At 38.1% G+C, this 22,323-nt stretch overlaps 1 protein-coding gene across 1 annotated transcript in view; it reads left to right on the forward strand.

Moving 5' to 3' along the window:
* Positions 1-22,323, forward strand: part of SPAG17 (sperm associated antigen 17) — a 98,879-nt gene that overhangs the window by 23,616 nt on the left and 52,940 nt on the right. The window contains exons 4-14 of the mRNA XM_057415889.1: positions 549-680; positions 4,918-5,122; positions 9,101-9,295; positions 13,399-13,580; positions 14,867-15,022; positions 15,778-15,859; positions 16,210-16,319; positions 17,220-17,357; positions 17,441-17,554; positions 19,055-19,205; positions 20,812-20,928. Of these exons, the coding sequence (XP_057271872.1) occupies positions 549-680; positions 4,918-5,122; positions 9,101-9,295; positions 13,399-13,580; positions 14,867-15,022; positions 15,778-15,859; positions 16,210-16,319; positions 17,220-17,357; positions 17,441-17,554; positions 19,055-19,205; positions 20,812-20,928 (1,582 nt within the window). The remainder of the gene's footprint in view (positions 1-548; positions 681-4,917; positions 5,123-9,100; positions 9,296-13,398; positions 13,581-14,866; positions 15,023-15,777; positions 15,860-16,209; positions 16,320-17,219; positions 17,358-17,440; positions 17,555-19,054; positions 19,206-20,811; positions 20,929-22,323) is intronic.

Raw genomic sequence — 22,323 nt, forward strand, 5'->3', positions numbered from 1 at the left:
CACCCCAATTAGGCTGCATACCAGCAGAATCAGAATTACACAGGGAGGGGGGGATATTTTCATGAAGACAGACCCTCTCAAATTCCCTTCAAGAAGTTTTTATCCTTCATTCAGAGCTAGTGCCTCAGACACTGGTTACTTTGCAAACAGCACTCCAAACGATTCCCCTTCGTTTGCTATCTGTTCAATGTCTTTACGTTTATTACTTTATATTAAATAGTTGCTTGATGTTGCTTCTTTGTTTAAAGCCTGAAAAAAAATGACATTTTTACTGTGAGAAGTGTCTGTTGACCTTTACATAAATTGTAGAAGTTGTCTCTGTTTTATTTTTGGCTCATACTGTAGCAAATATAACTTCATTTGAGGTATTAGGAAACAAAAAATAGGTAGGCATCTTACTGATACAGTGGTTTTCTGAACATGTGCTCATTTTCACCCATACGTTGTACCAATGTGAGAGAGCATTTCCTCATTTCAGCATGCAAGATATGTGTCAAGTGCAATATTAAAATGAGTTATAGTTATTCTGTTTGTTTGTTTTCCTGCAGGTGTTAGAAGTAGCCAAAGCCCTTCTGGATAACGGTGAAGAAATTCCAGTAACACTAACTGGAAAGCTGTTGAAATTTCAACTGCTTTGTCTCAAAGAGAAGGACCTTCAAAGAAGAGAAGCTGAAAAGAAGGTACTATAGTATGCCTTAGGGAAGATGCTTAATTAACTTTAGGGAGACACCTCTATTCTAGTGTCTAGTCCATAAATTCAACTTTCTCCTCATGCCTAGCTTCCTAGATCTGTAATTGAAGAAAGATGTTAATAGAAATGTATCTTTTTTTTAAGTTAATTAGATTTCGGGTAAGAAGCTCTCCATTCCTCAAATGCAGGTGAGACGGGGGGGGAGAAGAAAAGAAAGAAAAAATACACTCCAAGAACCTTGTGCTAGAGGGAGAAGCAGTTTCTTAGCACAGTCTTAGGCCCAGTAGAAAATAAAGCTGAAAACTTACTTCAGCTGAATGTCTCTTCTGAAGAAAAGGTAGGAAAAGTATCAAGGACAGATGCAGAGCAGCGCTATGAAGAAGTTACTATCATGAATCACCTCTCCGGAGGAAATGTGAAGAAGTTATCTTTTACATCCTCTGCACTAAGGCAGGATGAAATTTACATGAACTAATCCTGGCAGATGTTTGTTGAACCAGTTCTTTTAAAACCTTCCACTGCTGTACTTTAGCTTTTCTACAGCAGTCAGTATTACTGCTTGACTACTTCTGCAACATAGCCATTTGGAAAAGGTTTCTAAGCGTATGAACCGTATCCAATTTAAACCTGTTACCTCTTTGTCTCTTGCTGTGTATAAGGACAACAGTTCTTCCCCTCCATTCTCCAGAAATCTATTACATATTTAACTAAACAAACCCAAATATGTGCCATGGTTTCTAGTTTTTGATTATGCTTGTTCCACTCCTCTGAACTCTCTCCAAATAGTTTGTATCTTGAAGTCTGCTTCTCAGAACTGGGTAGCACATTTTCCAGTGTTCCCAAAACTTGCTGCCATGTATTCTCCGAGATCATCACTGCTAGCTCCAAGATTGCCTCAGTCAAATTGCTTATTTCTTCTAGGAGGAATTTCACCAAGTTTGCACAGAATCACAGATCACTTTTCTAACTGCTTTCTAACATCTGTAATTTAGCAAAAAGAAGTTGTCAGTAGTACATTTCAACAACTTACTGAACAGTTGGTCTTTGCTAGATAGTCCTTTTCCAGCAAACATTCATGCAGCTGAAGACTGTTCTTGGGAAGTCATATAGTTGCTGCAATAGTTTTACTCTCTTAATTGAGCAAAAACTATAATGTAAAATGAGTTGACATGTAGGCGTAAGCAGTCTGTGCATGTAAAAGGTACAAGAAGAAAGCAGTTTCATAGATTTTGTGTAGCTGAAAAGTCTGTAAGTTTCTTTAACAATAATTCTACTTGTGGGAGTACTTGATGGATAAAGTATAGTGCACAAGGACAAGAATATTAAATTCTAGGTGATAAACCTGTGTCCTGTTCCCACAGTATTCTATTGCAAAATAGATTAGCAAATTGTAAGGTCAATCATAGAATCATAGAATGGTCTGGGTTCAAAAGGACCTTAAGATCATCCAGTTCCAACCCCCTGCCATGGGCAAGAATGCTTCACACTAGACTATGTCACCCAAGGCTCTGTCCAACCTGACCTTGAGCACTGCCAGGGATGGAGCATTTACCACTTCTCTGGGCAGCCTGTGGCAGCGCCTCACCACCCTCACAGGGAAGAACTTCTTCCTTATGTGTAACTTCTCCTGTTTCAGTTTCACCCCTTGTCCTATCACTGCAGTCCCTGATTAAGAGTACTTCTCCAGTATCCTTCAGATACTGGAAGCTGCTCTGAGGTCTCCACGCAGCCTTCTCTTCTCCAGGCTGAGCAGCCCCAACTTTCTCAGCCTGTCCTCATACGTGAGGTGCTCCAGCCTCTGATCATCGTGGCCTCCTCTGGACTTGCTCCAAAGCTCCAATTACTAGATTATTACTAGATTAGCAAATGATAAGGTAAGCCACAGAAACATATGAAGAATCTGAGAAAAAAAAAAATAAATAATGTTTTCCATCTGAAGAGAAATGAGAAGCTGAAGCTATAGAGCAGATTTTTTTATAGTGAATTGAGAAAAGGTGGTTTTTCTCTTAGATATCAGTCAAGGCTAAGAAATAAACTGCAAAACAAAAATTTGAAGTTTAAAGGTTAGGCACTTCAATATTAAGATGGAGCCTTTAGCTTTGATTTGGCAAGATTACTCCTGTAACTATAATACTATTTCCCTGGAGAATCTGATGATAGTTGGTATTGAAGGTTGAAGAATTTCTGGAACTTGCAGTTTCTCTTCTGATGTAGCCAAGCAATCTGGACAAAGTTGTCACCTCTGGTTTATATCTACATCAGAGCGTGACAAGCAAAGACTAGAGCAGCAGCTGAAGGACAAAGAGTCAAGAATGGGAAGGGCTCATGGCTATTTGTACTGCTATTTGCAGTACAGAATGGGCAGAAACTGGCTTTTCATTTAGAATTCTTGCTCTAAATTGCCTGCCATAAAATTTTTAATCCTTTCCAACTCACTTGTACAAGTTCCATTGCCAACAACTCGGGGTTGAAACCAGGATTTTGCTAGCAGATCAGTTCCCAGAAAGCCAACATAACTGTCTATTGTTTTCTAGAATAGACACCAGTTAATAGAATGAGTTGGCAGAAGTAAACCAGCAAGTGCATAAACAAAAATAAGCCATTATGAAATGTCTGCATTTCATTAGGAGAAGCTTGTGATGCATTGACAGGTGCATGCATTGAAATTAATCTGCAGAAGAGAAGTGCTTCTGAGTTAGTGAACAGGTTCAGGTGGTAAGATTCTGTAATCTGAATCTTAAAATAACAAAATTACAGAATGTGAAGCTAATGGAAGATGAGGAACTCCACAAAAAGCTGCATCTTGTAGGGAAAGACAAATACAACATTGAGTGGAAAGGAAAGAGTCCTAGAAAGGAGAAACCTTTACTTCCTAAGGTATTAAGGTCAACTAGTGTTCTATGTTGGAGTCTTTCCAAGTTCAGAAATGTCTCTGGTTATTTGAGACTGACTTACATAAAACAATGCCGATGCGATAGATAAAGCTGATTGTGAACTTAGTAATCTGATGACTGTATCATTTGTTTTGATGTGTTTCTCAGCCTAGAACTCAAAGCAACAGGATCAAAATATTTGATTTGAAATGTCCAAAGTGGAATAAACTTGAAAGAAAATAATGAAATCATTCAAGTCCCCCATTTCACAGCACAAATTCTTTTTAAGAATCTGTTGAAGGCATTTCTGAATTTACAGAAAGGGAATGCATGAAGAAGGGAGAAGCAGGAAAAGATTTTCTGCTTCGGTTTTGAATTCCAACTAAACACAAGCTCTACAGCTGGAAAGTCTGCTTTTCCAGCGGGATCTAGGAAAAGCAACTGTGTAAACTGCCCTATCTCATTTGCATGGAGAGCTTTTCTCCTTTAATAGCCTTTAAAGTGACACCAGCAGGATAGTAATGGTGCTTTAATATCATTTTACTGTATTTAATTTAGCTTTACAATCCTTAAATGTCATTCTTGCATAGTTAGTGTGTAGTACTGCTGCTGAGTAGATACAAGATGGAGGCTTTCCTGCTCTTCTAGCACCTTTGCCTTAATATATTTTGGATTATTTGAATTTCAGACTAGCTCTGAGCTTTCTGGATTTATAGAGTGAGGCTTTGGGATACTTACAAAACCTTTTTTCATTCTTTACTCTTAAATTACGGAGCAGAACTTAATGTAGGTGGTTTTGTTTGAAAATAATGAGAATGGCTGAGTAATATCCTGTGTGAAATGAGCACAAAGTCTTGGTTCTAGTTTATAGTGGACAGATATTTGGATCAAAGGAAAACAGTGCTGGTACTATTTTACACCATACTCAAGAGTGTTAACAGAGATGCTGAAGTCTTATCAGAAATTGAGGTTTTGTCTTATTTTCCTTCAGTCCAGGGCAGGTTTCTGGCTGATGCAAGTGCTGTAGTGGCAGCAACTAAAGCACAGGGATTCTTTATTCAACTCTTTACTCATCTTTCTACCAGAATGTTTCATTAGTTTTGTAGGTATAATGCCTACCTACACCTCACAGTTCCTTTTTAATGTGAAGACTTAACACTATGATTTAGTAAGAATATAATAAACAATGCTGTGTTTGAGAAGGATAAAGCAGAGTGCTCAAGACAGCTTTACTACATCAACATTATAGTGGCTGAGAGGGAAAAGTATTCAAATAAAAAAGTTAAAGTACTACAATTTTACAGCCCTTTGTTCTTCATGAAGGCTACAACGAGAATTTATTAATCTTGTCAGGCAAAAGAACAACAAAAAGAAAAAGATGGAGGGAAAGAGAAAACTAAACGGCTTGGCAAGAGGGAGAGCCTCCCTAGTGCCAAGGCAGCTGAGAAAGAAAAGAAAGGAAAAAAGACAGAAGGAGGCCCTCAAGCACCAGGCACTGTTAAAAAGAAAACCGAGTTGAAGCGACGGGGAAAAGTGGAAGAGGAAGTCAAATACATTGGTATGTAAAAACCAGATATACTCCTGATAAACTTGTTAGAAATTTTGCAACCTAGCTTCTAACTTTTGTTTTTTAGCTTCTTGAAAAGTCGGGATTTATTTGGCAATATTAAAGCATTACCACTGCATTTGAAAAGGGTACTGTGTTCTGCTCAGCATTAGGATAGATTGTGCAGTCCAAGAAATAAAATACAGATGAAGCATATGTGGCATGTTGACATCAAAATATTTTAGCATGTGTAAGACTAGAAGAAAGTGGCTAAACAAATGCTACGGAAAACCTTTCAGAATACACACTAAATGTGTTTGTGTATCCAAAGGTGGCTTTCTCTTTGTATTATAAAGTATAACAGAGCCGTATACCATTGTCTGGGGATGAAGCCAGGTTCTATACAAAGGACAATATGATTTCATTTCCTGTAAAAACATGTGAATAGAACCCAGACCTAAGAAATCTACTCCAGAAATGAGCTGTACAGAAATGAGGTACTACAGAAATGAGGTAACAAGCGCTAAGAAAATCTTTTATCTTTTGATACATAGCACCCATGGTTACAAATTTCACTGGAACAAAAAATACTGGAGAATATGCATAGCTCTCCTTATTAGATCAGAGTTATGTTTGAGCTACATCAACATAAACAGGATCTCTCTTTCTTAAGAAGCACTTACTGATTTTTGGATGCATTATGTGTACCTGCTATTCCCCAGTTGAACTGCTGCAGTTTTTCCTCCCTTTTGCAGCAGACCTTCACATGCATCTTATTCCAGATCAATGGCACTCTTCAAGCATCTAAGGAGCATCAGTCCAGGTGTTTAGAGCAAGTCTGAACCTTCGTGAAGCTGACAAAACTACAAAAGAACAGAACAGTAGCTATTTTGTGCATAGTTTTTAATTTTTTCATCTTTAAAAATCCAAGCTGAAGTGACGTAGGCAACTCATGTCATCTAACTAAAATTGGTACAGAATGTACAGTAGAGAGTGCCTGTGTGTAGGTATTCATGTGCTTCCACTAAGCCCTGTAGAAACAATTTTACTAGCTCTAGCATTTTACTCCCTACTGCCTTGAGGGATGGGCAGAAAACATCAGCTACCTGCATAAGATACCCATGCTTTGCTGCCTTCCTAGTCACAGTCAATAAAAGACAAAGTAAGGAAAATACAAATTCCCTTCAAAAACTAATAGCCATGAAAAGCATCCTTTGTTTAGTATGCTTAGTATTTTTATATTATGAGCTGCTAGCACTGCTGTTAAACTATGATTTCAATGACTTGGATTTGTCACACTAGTCCCAAGGATATTTACAAAATGGCAATAGTTGCAGATTGCCTCAAAGGAGAAGCTGTTGAGGTATTTTGTGCTTGGTCACTTCTGTATATAATTTTACAGTCACTACTGTACTGAGCTAAAGCCATTCTGAACAATTCATCACATTTGTTGTGCATCCACACAGTTGGACTTAATGATAAACAAATTGATTCTGACTCATACAAAAAACATGCTCAGTGGGTTGATTTCCAGTCTGAAGACAGTAAGGAACTACATCACAAGGAAAAAGATAACCTGACCTTGCTACTTCCTCTAGTTGGGCTGAGGAAGGCAGTGAGGAGGAACCTGTAGCCCTGAGAAGATCAGCATCCCTCAAATCCTTCATCTAGGCTACAGGAAAAACGTAACTATTGTTTTATGGAGAGGTAATTGTTTCTTTATTCATCACAATTCTACTTCAATGCCCATACCAAGAGAAAATTAAGTCAAGTACTGCCAAAATTTCTGGAGGCTATTCTAAATGCGCATTAAGTGTGGTGAAACAACTCTGTCAAGGTTTTCTGTCTTTTCTTGAGAACATGACAGTTAATGTTCTCAAGGACCTCGCAGTAAAGCTTTGATTTGTATCTCGGGACAGGGTGGTGCCAGCTCCATTTCTCAGTGTCAAGAACATACCGATCTATGAAACTTTTCTACTGAGAATGTAGTACTTTAAAAATCTTCATGCATATTTCATACTTCACAAGAGTCTGAGCAGAAGACGTGAAGAACCTTGAATGGTCCTTAAAGCACTCTTCAGCACTTTAGAGAATCATAGAATAATTTAGGTTGGAAAAGCACTTTAAGATCATCGAGTCCAACCATAAACCTAATACTGCCAGGTCCACCACTAAACCATGTCCCCAAGTGCCACATCTACATGTCTTTTAAATACCTCCAGGGATGGTGACTCCAGCGGTTCCCTGAGCAGGCTGTTCCAATGCTTGACAACCCTTTCAGTGAAGATTTTCCCAATATCCAATCTAAACCTTGCCTCTTTATAGTTGTTTTAATATAACTGTAGTAAGCAAAAAAAAAGCCAAAAGAGAGAAATGCCACAATTTGTACTCGAGAGTAGTCTGAGATGTTACTCATATCTGACCATGTCTTGAATTTGGAGACAATCTGTATCTGGTTCTGATGGTTAACAGCCTCTTTATCATTCATCCCTAGTACATTATCACCTTACTGAAACGAATAGTTCTGATTTTGAGTAAACTTGAGTTTACTTATGTTGCTGTCTTTCATCATTTGAATACAAACTAGTCACTGATTATCAGAACTGACTGATTATCATCAATTTGTCATTATTAGCATAATCCTAATTATAGCTGTTTAATGGTAGGCAGTCTTCTCTTTGGCATGTATGCATTGAAATTTTTGGATCTTGAAGTGACTATGCAGCTGGCTGTCTTTTTTGTTAGGAATCATTAATGCTCAGTAATTCCTGTGTTGATGCCCCAGTTACAGCAAAGGAAAAAGCATGAAACTATGTAGTTCAGTTTCAGTGCTAGCAGTGATACAATGTTCTTCTGGTTGTGCTTTTGCTTTGTGAAATGTAAGTACCGGATTGTGGTGGCTGCTTCCTCCGTCAGTCTTCCTCCTAAATCCTAAATTCTTTTATGTTTACCTAATGTTACAAGGAGAGAGACAACCATGCTGCTAGCCTGCTGCTCCAGGTAGTAACAGCATTTGCACAGCTCTGACTCTGTATCTAAGCACAGGTAGATGTCAGTGCCAAGCTACCTTTTTTTCTGCCCTTGTTTTTGTCCCTTGGGTGAATGAGTCCTGTGAGTTTAGGATTGGCTAAATGACTTGAAAGTGTTTTGTGGTAGTAGGCTTCAGAAAAAATCTTAATACTAAATAGAATGTAAAATTACACTAACTCTTATGTGTTCCATAGTTGATGGAAAAATACAGGCGCTTCAGTAGGCAGTTTCTTTTGTCTTAGGGTAAACAACCATGGTAGATGAATTACATCACCTGATCATCTAAGTCTTCTGGACAGCATAGTCTAAGTCTTCTGGAGAAGAGAGGACTCCAGGGAGACCTTATAGTACCTTCCACTGCCTAACAGAGGCTTACAAGAAACATGGAGAGGGACTTCTTACAAGGGCATGCAGTGATAGGACAAAGGGGAACGGCTTCAAGCTGCAAGAGGGGAGATTTAGATTAGATACAGGAAAAAATAATTATTCACTGTGAGGGTGGTGAGACACTGAAACCTGCTGCCCAGAGAAACTGTGGTTGCCCCATCCCTGGCAGTGTTCAAAGCTGGGTTGGACAGAGCCTTGGGTGACATGGTCTCGTGTGAGGTGTTCTTGCCCGTGTCAGGGGTTGGAACCGGATGATCTTAAGGTCCTTTCCAACCCAAAACATTCTGTGATTCTATATTTTGCATAAAATTACGGACTCATTCAGTCCATGGGATCAGTAGTTCTGACCCCTTATCCTTTCACTGCAGTCCTTGATGAAGGGCCCCTCTCCAGCATCCTTGTAGGCCTGCTTCAGATATTTTGAAACTTATATGTAATTATCCTGCTGAGGTTATAAAAGAGCTGCTTCTGTGACCTTAATTTTCAGTATCCCTATATAGTCAAGCAAAACCAGTATTTATTTAGCTATTCCATGTCCTTGTCTTTAATCTGGTTTTATTGCATTTTGAATAGATGATGAACCAGAAGATGGTGCCCATCATTACTTTATAATTTTGGATTTCCACAACCTTCAGTTGTTGCTTGTGATGTTTGAGCTTGGAGTTAACATTTCGAGTGTAATTAGAATTTCTTCTGAGAATTATGAGCCGTTGCAGACATGCTTGGGAGCAACTAAACTTAAAGAAGAATCTTCACAGTCAACTGAAGGTAATCTGGTCATAAGAACAAAGTCTGTATAGGAAAGAGGCTATTACATATCCAAGTAAAGACTGTTCCTGCTGTGTTTTTCTCCCTCTCTGTGCTTTGTGTTTGTGCATGCTAGCTGTGAGCAACTGTGTTTGCCATTGCAAAAATGGTAAAATTTGAAGGTAATGACTTACTAGAAAGTAGTTAGAAGTGCAGAGAGCAGAAAGCATGGGTTTGTTCAATTTCATTGTATTTATAACACCTACTGGGGATGAAGGAACAGGGACAGGTTCCCCCAGATATTTCCAAAGTGATACTATCTTTTCTTTGTCTTGTATGTATAATAGCAGGAAGACTTTAATAAACTCAGATAATTATTAAGTAAAATTTGCAAGGAAATTTTAAAGGGGAAAAAGAGTACATCTATAGTACATCTATAGATGATAGTATCTTGCATAAGCAGTGTTACAGGTAGTAATGCAAGTTTTCCTCATCATTAAGAAAGGACAGGTGGCACAGAATAATAGCTTGGCTGAACCATGCGTTCTTTGTAGACTTCAGATACAAGAAAGCATTTAAGAATTAGGAATAGATCAGGTCACTAGGAATGAGGATATATGTTTATGAGCTTATTAACACAAAATCAGAAATGGCAAGACATAAAATGGAGTGCAGGAGGAGGAACAAGTTAAATGCTTGTTAGCTGGTCATCAGAGAGGAAGAGCTGCCAGGATGTGATCCTGAGAAAATTGGCAGTGGCTAGTGTTTGGGGGTCTTTTTTGTACTTCTTGTTGGTATGTACTTCTTGTTGGAATTAGGTTTGTTTTTGCTATAAGTACCGTTCCAGACAGGTGATACTTTTAAGTAACCACAATTAATGCTAGTAGCAGAAAGATTTATCTTTTGGTTGTGAAGGAAGAGGTAAAATAACAGCTACTTAGGTGAGGTAGAGAACTTTTCAGATCAACTGATTCAGATTAACTTACATGGTATTCTATTTAAAGATTTGCCTGCCATTCTCATTTCTATTTGAGAACTCATAAAAAGCAAGTGAGATAGTGGAAAAAAGAGCTGTGAAGAAGAGAGGAAGGAGCACAAATAGCCAAGGCTCTGTAATCTGCATAACTTCTGTTTCTGGAAAAATACTGGAACAATAATTTATAACCACTTAAAAAAAGAATGAGGAGATGAGTAACACCTAATGTATGCAGTTCAAGAGCAAATCATGTCAGACAAGTTTAATTTCCTTACAAAATGAAGTATTGGCCTTCTGAGCAGAGGAATAGCCAGTGTTGTATAACTGGATTTTAACAAGGCTATTTCACATAGCCCACAGTAAGCAAGGTAGGTCTAGATGAAAATAAATCTATAGTAGGTGCAGTCTCATTCAAAAACTTTGTCCTCTCTAAAGTAACTTTTAAAGCTTTACCCTCAAATAGGATGCATGGTGTGAACTCAAGGGAATTTGTGCTGTGTCTGGTATTATTAGGTATTGTCATGAGTATTAGAATAAGGGAGTGAGGTTAAAATGCAAATCTCCAGATTATAAATTAGAATATATCCTAAAAATACCTGAAGTAATCTGATCAAGCAAATCAATGATGAGGTAAGACCTTGTATGAAATATGTGCCAATCACAAAAACTTCAAATTATGGAAAAGAAGGTTATTAAGGATCTATAAAATTTTACTTATGAGGAAAAAAATGGAATTGTTATCTTTAAGTTTGAGAAGGCTGAATGATGTAGTGGAAAACTGATAAAAGTTTTGAAGTTTGTAAAAGGCTAGGACAGAAAATAAAGTGTTTGAATTGCAGTCAAGGAAATACAATGGAGCAGGTAGAAGCTTTCCATAGGTGAGGTTAGTAAAGTATTGGAGTAGTCTGAGTAGGAATATTATTGAGTCTTTGAGGCTTTTAAAGTTATATTAAGACAAATGTCTGCTTGCATTGATACAGGTACAGTTGATTGTGCCTTGGAGCAGTTATTAACTAAAGTATTTCATAGTTCAGTGACTTAAAAAATAGATCGTGGTTGATCATTTCTGTAATGCACAGAGAAATTTTCAAACAGGAAGCCGTTAACCTGTAAATGCTGTTCTGTTACAGTGTTCCTGTTGTTCTTAGCATGAATAAACATCAGTCATGGATTAGGGACCATAGCTTTCATGTTCCTTTTCCTTCCCAAGTGTTTGCATCCCCTAATGACTTTCATTTTGTGGTTAACAAGTCAAGCACTGTTAGTACCCTTTCCTACTGTTAATTTTCTGTTCCTCTAAACGGTCTAGTAGGTGTACCACTACTAATTCAACTTTTCTGAGAAAACTCGGATCAATCTCTCAGCCTGACAAAATGCAATTAATTTTTTCCCCATTTCTGCTGGAAATGAGTGACCTGACACATCCTAGTGATTCTTGAAGACTTTAATTCATTCTGAGAGTATTTACAGGATGAAAATATACTTAAGGCAGGGACAAGGAGAATGAAGAACTGCCTGTAGGAGAAGATTGGGTTCAAACTCATCTAAAGGAGCCTGAAGGTGCTCAAGTCTATGGAACCTGGTGAGTTGCATCCACAGGCCCTGAGGGAACTGGCAGATGTAGTTGAGAAGCCACTATCCATCATATTTGAGAAGCTGTGGCTGTCTGCTGAAGTTCCTGCTGACTGGAAAAGGAAACATAACTCCCATATTTAAAAAAATGAAAAAATGAAGACCTGGGTTACTACAGGCTGCTCAGTCTCACCATGGTGCCCAGCAAGATCATGGAGCAGATGCCCCTGGAAACTATGCCAAGACACATGGAAAGTAAGGGTGATTGGTGACAGCCAACATGGCTTCACTGAGGGCAAATCGTGCCTGACAAATTTGTTGGCCTTCTAGGATGGGGCTACGGCATTGGTGGATAAGGGAAGAGTGACTGACATCACCTGTCTGGACTTGTGCAAGGCACTTGACTCTGTCCTGCACAGCACCCTTGTGTCTAAACTGGAGAGAGGCATGGATTTGATGGATGGACCACTCGGTGGGTAAGGAATTGGCTAGATGGTTGCACTCAAAAGACTTGTGGTCAATGGCTTAAAGTCCAAGTTGAGATCAGTGGCAAGTGGTTTCCCTCAGGGTCAGTGTTGGGACTGATCCTGTTCAACATCTTTGTCAGCCACATGGGCAGTGGGATTTGATGCATCCTCAGCAAGTTCGCCAACGACGCCAAGTTGTGTGGTGCAGTCAACATCCTGAAGGGAAGGGATACAGAGAGATCTTGACACACTTGAGAGGTGGGCCTATGCAAACCTCATGAAGTTCAACAAGGCCAAGTGCAAGGTCCTGCCCATGGGTCGGGGCAATCTCAAGCACAAATAAAGGCTGGGCAGAAAATGGACTGAGAGCAGCCCTGAGGAAGACTTGGGCTCTCATGAGACCCCACCTGCATTATTGTGTTCAGCTCTGGGACCCTTAACACAAGAGGGATGTGGACCTGCTTGAGTGAGTTCAAAGGAGGTCACAAAGATGATCAGAGGGCTGGAGACAGGCTGAAAGGGTTGGGCTTGTTCAGCCTGAAGAAGAGAAGGCTCCAGGGAGACCTTAGGGCAGCTGCCAATGCTTAAAGGGCCTATAAGAAATCTGGAGAGGGGCTTTTGACAAGGGCCTGTAGGGACAGAACAAGGGGGAATGGCTTCACTGAATTGTTTTGTTTTAAACCCCTGGGGCCACTGGAAATACACAAGTGAGGTATTTGGCCATCATAATTACAGTTTGGAAGTGCTGAGCCCCCATAAATCCAAATGAAAGCAAGTCACTGCAAGTTTGGTGTCTTTATGTCTCTCAAATTAGGCTATAGTAGATTCCAGAGTGTGACTGTAAGGTTGGCGTCAAGAGAGAATTTTCTTTTTTTGCAGTATCTAGAGCATCTTTGATAACTGATCATTACTATGCAGTGAATCAGGAAACCATACAACTTCTAGGTTCTCTGTCCATAGTCATACTGTACCTTAATCTCCAGCTTCCACACCAATAAAATCGTAATAATAAAGCTTGCTTACCCTATACTTAAATATATTAATATAAGATTTGTGCTTTGTGTAAAAGGGCATTGTACTGTGATTTATCTAATAATTGCACTTTTTAGTTATAGAAGCGGAGAAAAGAAAGAACAGTGAAGCTATCAAAGATCTGGAAACATTTTGGAAATACCTGGAACCAGTTCTGAACAGTGGAAAGCCTGGATCAAGTCTCTTTGATGTTGCCAGACTTCATCACATAGTTAAGGAGAGTGCCTTTCCCCCTGATTGGTCTGACAGGGAAATGCTGGTCAGTAGATTCTGCTTTCAGAACACATGGCATGCTTTGGGGTTTGTAACATTTAAGACAGTTTAGAAATTACAGGAATTTTACCTTAGCCTTCTGTGAAACAGAACCAGTGCAATTAATATATTTGTAATCCTGATCAGAAATTATTTTCTTGTATCAAATAAGTTTATTCAGCATGTATTCACAAAGAGTCCTTTGCATAAAAATACCTGACTTGGAGTTTCTTAATATTGTAGGCCACAGCAGCAGAGTTTTAAAACAGTTCAAGATACTTTATTTATTCAGCATCTTTACATAGACCAAATTTGGATATCATTGGAGAGTCAGATGTCTGTATAAAATAACACCAAAATTACAGTTTTGTCCTCATAACAGTAGGTCAATTTACTGTATTTCAGAATATTCACATGAAACCAAACTAAAATGAATGTGAGAACCCTTTTTGACAGAAGATGCTGGTTTAGCATACCCAGTACCTCTTTGCTTTGTCCAACCCAAAACATGGCTCTGGCATATTACTCATTATCACCTGCTGAGTCAGGACTATTACTGGGCACCGCAAGAGAAAGTGAAGCAGTAGGAATTGTTTCCAGCCAGGTTTCCAAGTGTAGTGAGGTAAAGGGTCAAATATTTTTCAATCCACAACGGCAGCAGTAAAAAAATACGAATTGCTAAAGCAGAATAAAGCAATATGCCATAATTCAACCTCCTCTATTTGTGGTCTATGTTATTAGGGTTAAAGGATAGACGATGTCCTCTTAACACTTATTTATTGTACACTAAATCCTGTATATAAACAATCTGGTGAACCAGGAAGTACACTTGATCCCAAGGGGATCAGAACTAAGTCTGGCTAAAGCCAGAATGGTTTCCAAGGCAGACACTAAAAATGCCTCAATTGAGGAAATGTGTAGGCTTGCTACTTACAACATTACTTATCAGCATATTATTGATTTCATGTTAAAATATTCAGCCTATTTTGGAAAAGAAGTTTTTTATCTTCTTTACCTTTCCCATCATCACATCATATCAGACTGTTGCTACTGGTGAATACCCTGCGAGCAGCTATATTATAGCTGAAATAAAATTAAAATGAGGAAGCCTTTTTTTCTTAGAATAACTCTGTAAAACATTTTGAATTAGTGGAGAGAAAAAAAAAAAAATCCCTTGCAAGACTTTTAAACAGTTGTAGATTTGCTGGTTAGAGAGCTAAGGACTTACATGGCTAAGTTACATGATACTTTTGTGTGCAAACTTCATCCTTTGTGTCTGATTTTCTGTCATAGCTTGCATTTGGCACTCTGGTGTTTGAAAGCATTGCTTGTTTAATGTATGACTGCCTGGACTGGAGAAGACAGCATCGTAACTACTTGGAAAACACCAAGTTTACTAATGTGCCTGCATTATCAGAGAGCAAATTGACACAACCACGTGAATTTGAGGCAAGGATCCTTCTCTACTTGTCAAGAATAACTAGTTGTAGGCTAGAAATGCCTGTCTTTAATTCTGCACTTAAAAATTCCCCTTGGACCATCACTTCATATGTAATTTTCTGTTAATAAAATTGGGATTTTTCTACTTCAGCATTTAAAATCGCAAAGAATGGGGAAGAGGGGAAGGAAGAAAAGCATTGGGAAAACAGGAAGAGGGAAATTTAAAGGTTCATACAGGCATAAAATATCACAGGTGTAAAAATTCCTTTAATAGCTTATGATGACACCTTCTTGGGGCTCAAAACTCAACATGCCTGCGCAGAGGTACCATGTCCTGTTGCAGATCTGTGAAGTGTCAAAACAAGATTTAGTTCTGTGCAAGATCAGCTTCCTTATTTTGTTCATGGTAAACAAAAGCTTCAGTGGGCAGAAGAAAGTGGCTTATTAGGACATGTACTAGGGGCACGGAAAAATCGGCTTACTCCGTCTGTAGCGGTACTACTGAAAGCTCATTTAAGGCATTCATAAGACTATATTCTCACTGTCTTGTTCAGCTGAGAGTTAAATGGGATTTCTCTCCCCTAATATTGGCTGTGTAGAAGTTCAGCATCTGGTCTAGGGTTAGTGAAACCATAGCTAAATTAATCAAATAATTTTTAAGTTGGAAAAGACTTTTAAGATCATTGATTTCTCCCATCTATTTGTTCAGTCCTCATTTGTTCTACTCTTTCTGATAGGTTTTATCTTTATTTTTGTTCCTTTAGGTACGATCACCATCACAGTTTACAACTTCAAAGAAAAAAGGGCAAGCGGGAGAAATTCTTCCAACACCAACTTTGTCACAGGGTATGTCTAAAGGATTAAAGCACTCATCTGTAGCTGCTCACTATGTCATTTACCTGAGCACAAATCCTTGGCATGATTTGCACAATAAGCTGAAGACATGACTCAATGTTGTGAAAGTAGTTTCTTGGTGAATACATTGTGAAAGTCTCCAGAAACTGCAGTGGTGATAACTAAGTTTTTTAGAAATCACTTTTTCTATCTGTTCCTAGTCACAGTCAGATAGATAGCTCTATAGGGGTGGATTTTGTTAGCCTTTCCAAGAAAAACTGTCTGAACATTGAACTGGTTGGTAATAAAAATTGGTATTTCTGAAGAAATAGATCATTATATTTTACCTATTATTACAACAGCTTCTTTTTTGGATACTTCTGTGGACATGAGGTATTACAATGACTTGCTGAGTCTGATTCCTGAGGAATACTTTTCTGTACCCTTAATGCTGAACTGCATGTTGGAACAGGTGAGAATATTCTCATTATAATTCCTGTGGGTAATTCTGCTTAGACCTGGTATAATGAATTGATCAGAGATCAATAAATCTATCTGTTTCAGCCAAAAGTATGAGACCGGAGGCACTAACCAAGGTGGTTCAATACAAAGGAATCACAATTCAAAAGTGAAATCTTTGGTTTTCTTTTGTATTGTGTACTTACTGTGTATATCTAGTGTTACTCTAAGATTATTTTCTTCCAAGATTACAGGTCAAATATAACCAAATGAGGAAAAAAAGTAATTTTATTTTTTTTTTTTAGCAAAGTCATTATATTTATTTTTCATGTCCTGATGCCCTGCCACAATGTTGGTGATTGTGAACTTGCACTGTTTTACTCAGTACAAAGGTCTTAGGGAAAGCCTAACATTAAAATGGCATATATTGGTGCTCATGCTAGGCAGAGCTGACTTCTGTTGAGTTTAGGCACAAGCTAGGAGTTAGCAGGGCCCCACAGCATGATTTGGAAATCCTCCTCCATTTAGAAAGAAAATTTCAGTACAATCCTCTATTTTTTTTCATATTTTTTTTTCTACTTTTTCCAATTCAGTCTGAAAATGGACCCAGGTGAAAACACCCCAAATAAGTCCAACACCTGATACGCAACCAGTTTTTCATTGCCTGTATTCATTAACATTTCAAGTTGGAAATACATTTCTTCTTACACTTCCGAAAGCAAGTAATAGGAGAAAATATTCTGTTTTCTATAATCTTTGTTTTGGGCAGGAACTAACACGGAAAGTTGCATTTTGCTACAGTCCTGGCAAAAATTTATGGCTGTCTGTTTGGCTATAAGCAGGTCTACTTGGTGGTTTTAAGTTAAGAAGCAGTCATACTGTAATGAAAGCTAACAACTGTCATCTTTGCCAGGTTATCGCAAGTGAAGAGGGCCTTACGCCACCTAGTCTGGTAGTACCAGAGCCTCGGGCAGATGGGCTACATCATACCATTGCAGAACACATAGCTTCTGTTCTTCCTTCTCTTTCACTTTCTAAAAGTGAAAAAAAGGTTTGTGTTGTCTTTGGTTCATTTCCTCAAATGGCAAATTTCATTATTGGTGTTTAACGCATCTTTCTTTTTTTTTTTAACAGAATCTATATGATTACTTTTCACCTAACTACAGTGAAGAAAAGCCTGTCACCCCAGAGTACCCTCTCTTATTTAACTGCCATGATACCCTGGCTCAGCGGTTGCATCTGCTGAAGGTATGGTCCCACCTGTCATATATAAACAGTTCTAAAATCCACAGGCTGTAAACACTCAATGCACTAAAAAAGATGCTGTTTTTCCAAAGCAGAGCAGTGTAGCCTACATTCTTTCCTCCTGAGATAGACACACTAACATATTTAGCCGGCTTAAGAAGTGATGAGTTACTGCCACTGACAGAGGACACATCACAGACAGAGCATGACAGTGATTTCAGTGATCTGTTGGCATTATTAATAAGAATGTTTAGCTTTTGGCATAGATGAAAGATACTACAGAACTCTGATTTACTGTAGTTAAACACTGGTGAAACTGGAAAATTCGTTACTAACTTTCCAACAGTGATTTAGCATTTGGACTAGATTAAATACTGAGATGTAGAGAAATGTGAGAAAAGACATAAAGGTTGTTAGTGAAGATAAGTGTATTCAGGTTGGCTTAATAGTTGAAGCATAGTGTATAACCAAGATGTTGCCAAATTCTAACAAAGGCAGAAATGTTCAGAGACTGCAAGGTTTGGAATTATTGCAAAGTAACAGTTTCCAGACTTTGTGAACCAAAACAAGCCAAGGTGTAGTTTTGCCATTAAACTTTGACGATACTCTGAAGACAAAACAGTTCTAGATTTCACAGTTAAGGAGCATCTGCTGGCTTCATGAATTACAAATTCTCTGTGAAATACTTTGACAACAATTAATTATAACAGTATTCAGAAACAAATTGAGCTTGATACATTGGAGGAGGCATTCAAGCAGAAGGCAGGACTGAGTAATCACAGAGAGAGATGCTCTTAGCAGGCATATACTTGATGCGTATGATATACTTGCTGAAGAGGAAGTTCAGGATATAGCACAATGAGGAGTGGATAGCACAATAATGAGTGGTGAATAGAGGAAAAAGATTTGGAAGCTACAGTCCAAGAAAAAGGTACTTAAAAAAAGTGTTTAATATTAAAATGTGTTTAATACTAAATTGTTTAATTTTAAAAGTAAAGTGTTTAATACTAAAAAGAATGAAGTTGGAAGATACCAGTGCTTACTGGTATCTATATTTACCTTTTTAGATAAATCCTTAATGTGTAGGGATGATGCTGTCACAGACTTGGTAAATGAGTTTACAGACTTCGTTACCATGAGAAGTTGCACAGACCAGCTGAAAGATACATGGAAGGGACCTGCTGCCTGTCTGAATAGATCAGTATATGTTTTTGTATTCCAGAATTTTTTAGTCTAGGTAGCACAAGCAGATGCCTTCTAACAAATGTCTGTAGTTATGCCGTAAGTTATTCTCTTATGTATCTCCTTTTTTTTCTGCCTAAAACACCTGCCACCATAATTCAAAATCACGCTGTGAGCACATGCTCAAATGTAAGTCCAGCTGATTTAAGCACATGCCTATGTCTTTCACTATAAAAAGAATTCCTTATTCAAACATAATTTTTAGAAATCCACTAGTGTGAAAGTTTACTTTGATTCTGGTAACTTTGGGGTTTGTTCCAGGTCCAGGAGAACTTAAATCCAGAAAAGATTGAGCGGGAAATGATGGATAAACTTCCTCTTATAGAACTTATCCAGTTAAACCTTCCTTCAACTGAAAACAACCCTAAACGCATGGCCAGTCTTCACAAGCTCATGCATTACTGTACCAGTGGTAAAGAGATTATCTTTTGCATTGATAAACATTCCTTTTTTTTTTTTCTCATTTAGTTGATCACCTTATTAAATAGCAGGAATCTGGGGACAAGTTTTTTCACCTCTCTAAAACATTTTGCAGAATTTCCCATTTTCCCATTCTTCCTTATATCTTAACCTACTACCCAAGTTAGGGTTAACTTTAAACCTCAGTTTCGTGGTTAATGGGAAAGGCTATACAAGTATTAAATCTTGCATAAGAGCTGAAAGTCTGTTAGAACTTCTTTATCTATTTATATTCGCAAATATACAAGCACTTACTGAATCTGAGAGGGAAAAATGTTGTATAAATTACAACTGTTATCACTATTTTGATCCTAGGAAGTAAAATGCACATGTATCTCAGAAGATTTTTATTGCACTGAGTATGGCTTTCAGAATGTATTTGGTGGAAGCTGTTGGTGTCAATAATGAAGTTACTTCTGTAATAGTCCCTTTATCAAACCAAGAATACATTCACTTCTTCAAGTGTAATCACTTCTGCAGTCACCTTTTCTTGGAGTGTGCATACCACCATGACTTACGCTGAGAAACAGTCCCGAAGACTACATAAATACCCTTAGGTAGTTTCAGAGGTTTAGGTTATTAAGAAACACAAACATCCAAATCCCTTTGGTTACATTTATGCCATCATATAAGGCATAGGATTTGAAGGTACTTTTCCATCTATTCAGTCCTGAAATCCCTTGTGTTGGATTAATTTGCACTCGCTGCATTGTTTCTAGTTACTGGTGTGTTCATTTTGGATATTGAGCTATTTAGGTAGTCTGTATTGCTGTAGCATGCTAACTGATGGGTATCATATTTGATGGTCATCATTGGACCATAATATATGGCCAAACTCTCCCAACTGTTAATTTAGCTTTTAGCAAGAAGGTGGTTGATCTGAATAGGAGATATCCAACATTTTCAAGATATGTGACATGCTTGGTTGTTTAACTGACCATAAAGGGAAAAGATTTCAAACTGAAGATGCTCTTTGGATGATTTGGGCACTGATCTACCTTCATTAAAACTCAGTGCTTCTCATGATTATCATTGTTATATGGACACCAATGCATACAGCCATAAATAGGATTTATTATTCCTTTTGCACCTTGCATACTTCTGTGTAAATTATTAAAATAAAAATTTATTAAAAATTAAATTAAAATCTTGTCTGAGTACAGAAAAATTATTTGTTTTGAGAGCTGCAGATAATGAAAAACCATATGATAATGGAAAACTTTTCATTAACTGAACCAGTTGTTAACTGGTTCGATAAAGTCTACTCAGTATTTTAAAACCAACATCATTTATAGAAAGTTAATGAGCCAGGAGGTATTCAGACGTAGGTATCTTCATTTAAGATGGATTAAAAGTTAAGCATATCATTTTGCACTTTGGAAGCATTCAACTTTGAATGCAGTGTAAAATGTAGCTCATCTAATTTGATCCAATACTGTTAAGGAAATTATTGTTGGCTTTTGCAGAGTTGCCAAGAACAATACACTTGCATAGTCTTCTATTTATCTTTTGCTGAGCCATAAGGACTTTTTCAGTTAATGGTTGTAATTCTTTTATAGAACTTCTGAGTCGGGCTGAAGTAGAAAGGGCCTTCAGAGTGCTTACTTTTGAAAGCCTGAGGCTGACTGGGCCAAGTGACTCTGGTCTCCTGGAGAGCTCTGGATCTATGATTGGAGGTGACTGTGAAGCGTCTTATAACCCTTGGGATAATACAGCCAGGTTTGCAAGACAGCTGAGGCAACTCTTCCTTATGGAAAAGAAGCTTAATGGGGAATCTCCAAAAGGCTCTGGAAAAAAAAACATCTGTTTACATTACTCCTGAAATATTTGATTCCATTATTTATTTTACCATGTCATTTGCTCTTGCAGGGCAGTGATTATTGTTTGGTTTTGGTTTTTTTCCTAGTACAAATCACCAGGAAAAAACCCCACTTGAATTTTCAAGTATTGTATAGTCTGTACTTTCAGTATCTATGTAGGAATACTAGGTAAAGACTAAAGCTATCTGGTTTATATGACAACATTAACAGTTTGTGTAAGCAACTTTCTAAAATTATATTTGTTGAAAAGTATGTACTAGAAAACTGGTTTATGGTTTATTACATCGAAGATATTTTTTAGACCTGTCATACTGAAGACATGCTTAAATACCTTTCTGAAGAAAGGCTCTTGTGAGTTATGATGGCAGCCCGGTCTTTACAAAGTCAGTAACAAGCACAGAGTGATGTATTAGGAGGCTGAAACACCTCTCATATAAAGACAGGCTAAGGAAGTTGAGGCTGTTCAGCCTGGAGAAGAGAAGCTGCATGGAGAACTCAGAGCAGCTTCCAATGTCTAAAGGCGGCCTTCAGGGATGCTGGGGAAGGACTCTTCATCAGGGACTGTAGCGACAGGACAAGGGGTGATGGGTTCAAACTGAAACAGGGGAAGGTTAGACTGGATATAAGGAAAAAGTTCTTTACTGTGAAGGTGGTGAGGCGCTGGAACCCATTGACCAAAGAAGTGGTAAATGCTCCATCACTGGCAATGTTCAGGCCCAGGTTGGACAGAGCCTTGGACGACATGGTCTAGTGTGAGGTGTCCCTCCCCATGGCAGGGGGTTGGAACTGGATGATCTTAAGGTCCTCTCCAACCCAAGCCATTCTATGATTCTATGTATCAGGTTAATTAGATGATTACTAGTGAATGAGTAGTAAGAAATGCAATGAGCATATAACTTACACATGGGGACTCTAGAGAGGGATATAAGAAGCTGAAAATGACAAAAAAGAAAAAAAAAGAAGGTATGCTATACATTGTAATAACCCATGCATACATACCTTTCCCTTGTAACTTTTTTCTTCCAGGCTTCCCTGTTCTTCCACATGTAGGTTAATCCAGTAAAGTTTTGATATCCAAAATTTGAGGCCAAATTCAGAAGTAACAGGGAAAGAGGAATGTATCTATCAGGTGTTGAAGAAAGTGAGATTAATGAAAAGAAATCAGAATAAGGGTAGCATGGTAGACCAGGTGTTGTAACGTAGAAGTTTAAACATCCGGTTTTCACAGTCACATTAGTCTGTCTGCATTTG

This window comes from Pezoporus wallicus, unplaced genomic scaffold (genome assembly GCF_028554395.1).
Source record: "Pezoporus wallicus isolate ANWC-B61680 ecotype Strahan unplaced genomic scaffold, APGP_CSIRO_Pwel_v1 contig_6814, whole genome shotgun sequence".
NCBI lineage: Eukaryota > Metazoa > Chordata > Aves > Psittaciformes > Psittacidae > Pezoporus > Pezoporus wallicus.